Below are 3,100 nucleotides of genomic sequence, written 5' to 3'. Positions count from 1 at the left end.
AATTTGCCCAAGAGAGTCTTATTTTTAATAGAGAGGACATTCCTTCTTTATACGCCTTGATTCGCTGGTTGCTCAACGAGCTAACAGCGGCGACTCAGAGCCGTCAATCATCTGTCGGATGCGGCATGCAAATCACAGCTAGAGACTTACCCAGTCGCGAAATCTACGCTTGACGTCCAGGTTCACCCATGTGAGTTTATTTGTATGTATTAAAACAAATTACACAGTGGTTTCAATTTGATCGCGGCGAACTAGGCTCTGCTGTGATCGGTCATTAACCCAACTTCCGGATCGCCTTCTATTCGACATGGCTAAGGCGTCCTTGCTGTCTGACCTCGCCTTGATAAATCGCATTTCTGCATATACCGCTGACTGAACATTCTCAAACAGTGAGAAGGCGCATTGCAGGCTAAAGTGGCATTTGAACGGTCCTTTCGCAAACGAGTAAATTCCCATGCCAAGGGTCGCCGCTGTGATCAAAGTACGTAGAAAAAGGCGAATGAAATCAGAGCAAGGGGGTGCAGGGTGTGATGCATCACTCTTCCGGATGATGATTTGATAGAGCAGAATAGCCGCAAATGACCCGTGAATGATGGCTGGAAAGGCCCATACCGCGCCGGAACGCCACTGCCAGATGCCAAAGACAAGCCACAGCACTTGGAGAGATAGGATGCAAGCACCAGCGAGCTTTCTCTTGGGAACTTGATCTGAAACCGCGAAGAGTTTGATTATCTGCAATCGTAAGTTGGAAGAAATCGTGAGTAGGAATGAAACATACTTCAGAAAGAGCGAAGCATATGGCCACAGTGACTTTCCATAGTATCCCAGGAGCAGTGTCTGGTAAGTCACTGCTGTGTGCAATGCCAATCCACGATGGGCACACAATATTGCCAACAAGGAAAGGAATGGCGGGTATGTTAGCCGAAATGAATGCCCTCTGGTGGTACCACTGTGCAGCACTGACAGGGCCAGCTTTGAAGTGACGCCAGCTTTGGACAAGAGTGGTAGTATAGAAGAGGATGCCAAAAGCGCCAAAAACTGCATTCTCGACGACATCTCCTCTCGTTTCGAAGGAATGCATGCTAAAGGGCGGTGAGCCTTGATCGGAAAGCTACGTTCGATCCATGGCTTTTGTACATTTCAGAGCGGATATGACGAAGCATGCTGTTTAACGTGGCTAGCTTCGCACTACATGGCCAAGGCAAAAGAGACGCAGATAGCCTGCGGCCTCCCTAATAGCTATAATCTATAGCTGCCTATTCGTTACTTTTACAGTGTGGTCTTATGTTGCATACTATCGCGACTTGTCTTACATCATTCCTTACCGATTCTGGCAGTAATCGCTTCCTGCCTTACTACACTGAGGCCCGTAGGGCCCAACAGGGTTCGCAGTTCTAGAACTCTCAGGGCAATAGGCGCATGGCGTGTCCGGCCCCGAGAAGCAGCTTTACTGGCTTTGCATTTTGACACTGATGAGATCGTGTGCAGATCACAAGCGGGATCAAAGTTCGCTCGCCACAGAGCATGCTATTCTTATCCTGGCACGTGCGGGGTAGGACACCGTTTTGTAGTTATTCCTTCACTACTCGGATATCACGGATAGTTTATGTAAAAGTGGTTCGAAGTTTTCCCTTTTACGTCTTTCTAGCCCCGCGTCCCGTTCAAAGCCGGAAGCTTGGATGGTGGGCTCATAAGACAGCGGGCAGCACGAGGGTGGATCGCAGCCTGTGTTTGACATAAGATGCTCAGCCTCCAATCCTGGTCCTCTTCAAAAATGAAGTGGTGTGCGACTGAGACAACTCGAATTTTCGACTTCTTACCTATTTGAGTTAGTGTGCCTAACCGCACGTGATTTCAGTTCAATGTCGTGATCATTGACTACGCCCGCGTTTACTTTTTCCATAGTTGATTGTTCAACATCTCACATCATACATAGCAATGCTATTACTTACCAACCCTACTACAAACTCACAGCAGCTCGGTGACATCGAGAACATCTGGCCCAGTTTTACCGATACTACTAAGAGAAACCTTTTTCGTCGGATATACAGACTTGATCCACAGCTTTTCGAGTCAATCGCCCAAGAGTCAGCAGATGAACTACGATGTCAGCAATCGAGTATCATCCATGGCCCTTCCAACCAGTATCTTGCACGTCAACCAGAAAGTCAGGACGCGAGTTTCGCATTGACCGAGAGGAGATTGGCAGGTCTGCCACCGTGTCGTTCAGAGGCTCATACCGACGTCGCATGTGCTAGCCCAGCACATGCCCAAGAAGAATCACAAACCTCCAGCACAACATCGCCCACAGCACAGTTCTCCACCACAGCGCCGCCTGCAGCACAATCCCCCGGCAAAGCAACGAGAAGGGCATCCCGCAGTCCCCAAGGCTATTTTCCTTCTCTCCCAGCTGCCGTATGGAAGGAGCTAGAGGAACAGTCTCCCGAAGTGTATCTCATGAGAGACAACGAAACTCTACATTCAGACATTATTCAGGCTTTGTATAAGAACGAAGATGACATGTGGAAGGTCTTAATTCGACGCAGGTTTCAAAGCATTGGCATCTATTATGCGATCTTCAATTTGCTTCACTCAACAAAATCTCAGTATCCAGGCCAGATTATGCCGCAGATAGCAGAGAGAACTACACTTAGGCTCGATACCCTAAGAAGATATGAGCATGCGGGTGAAAGGTATCAAAAGCTGTCAGATGATCTCTCGTTAGGCGCTATGGTACTCTTAAGCCCATATTGCACGAGTTTGTAAGTAGCGAGCCCCTGTGTATAAAGTCCTACTAAATCGCATAGCTGGGAACAGCGTCTTTCTCTCGTCGCGTCAACTCGGGTTAAATCGATCTCAAACTTGCGCGAGCAACTCGCCGAGATCGATTCAAATGTGCTAAAGAGAGCAGAGGGCGTTGCCCTCCGTTTTGCTCAATGTTCCAAGAAGGTATGGGCAGAACGATTCTCAGGTCTCGATATAGTTCCAAAAAAACTTCAACGAAAACGCAAACGTAACGGAAACGGCGATACAAGCAACAATCCGACTCACAGCCGTCACCTGAAAATTGCCACACTGAATGGCCTGTCATGTCCTGCGA

General features: G+C 48.3%; 2 protein-coding genes across 2 annotated transcripts; one reads left to right on the top strand and one right to left on the bottom strand.

Annotated features, from left to right (window-relative positions):
- Window positions 1–219: 219 nt before the first annotated feature.
- BBA_00689 (uncharacterized protein) lies at window positions 220–1,081 on the bottom strand (the record flags this gene model as incomplete). Its single annotated transcript, XM_008595786.1, has 2 exons — window positions 220–732; window positions 779–1,081. 2 exons carry the CDS (start codon window positions 1,079–1,081, stop codon window positions 220–222), a joined length of 816 nt encoding a protein of 271 aa, XP_008594008.1.
- Window positions 1,082–1,938: 857 nt separating this feature from the next.
- On the top strand, window positions 1,939–2,654 carry BBA_00688 (uncharacterized protein; the record flags this gene model as incomplete). The annotated part of the gene is made up of 2 exons (XM_008595785.1): window positions 1,939–2,546; window positions 2,615–2,654. The coding sequence occupies 2 exons, from the start codon at window positions 1,939–1,941 to the stop codon at window positions 2,652–2,654; spliced, it is 648 nt and encodes a 215-aa protein (XP_008594007.1).
- Window positions 2,655–3,100: the final 446 nt, after the last annotated feature.

The sequence above is a fragment of the Beauveria bassiana genome, assembly GCF_000280675.1.
Source record: "Beauveria bassiana ARSEF 2860 unplaced genomic scaffold BBA_S00002, whole genome shotgun sequence".
NCBI lineage: Eukaryota > Fungi > Ascomycota > Sordariomycetes > Hypocreales > Cordycipitaceae > Beauveria > Beauveria bassiana.
This window is presented reverse-complemented; position numbering and strand designations above follow the sequence as displayed.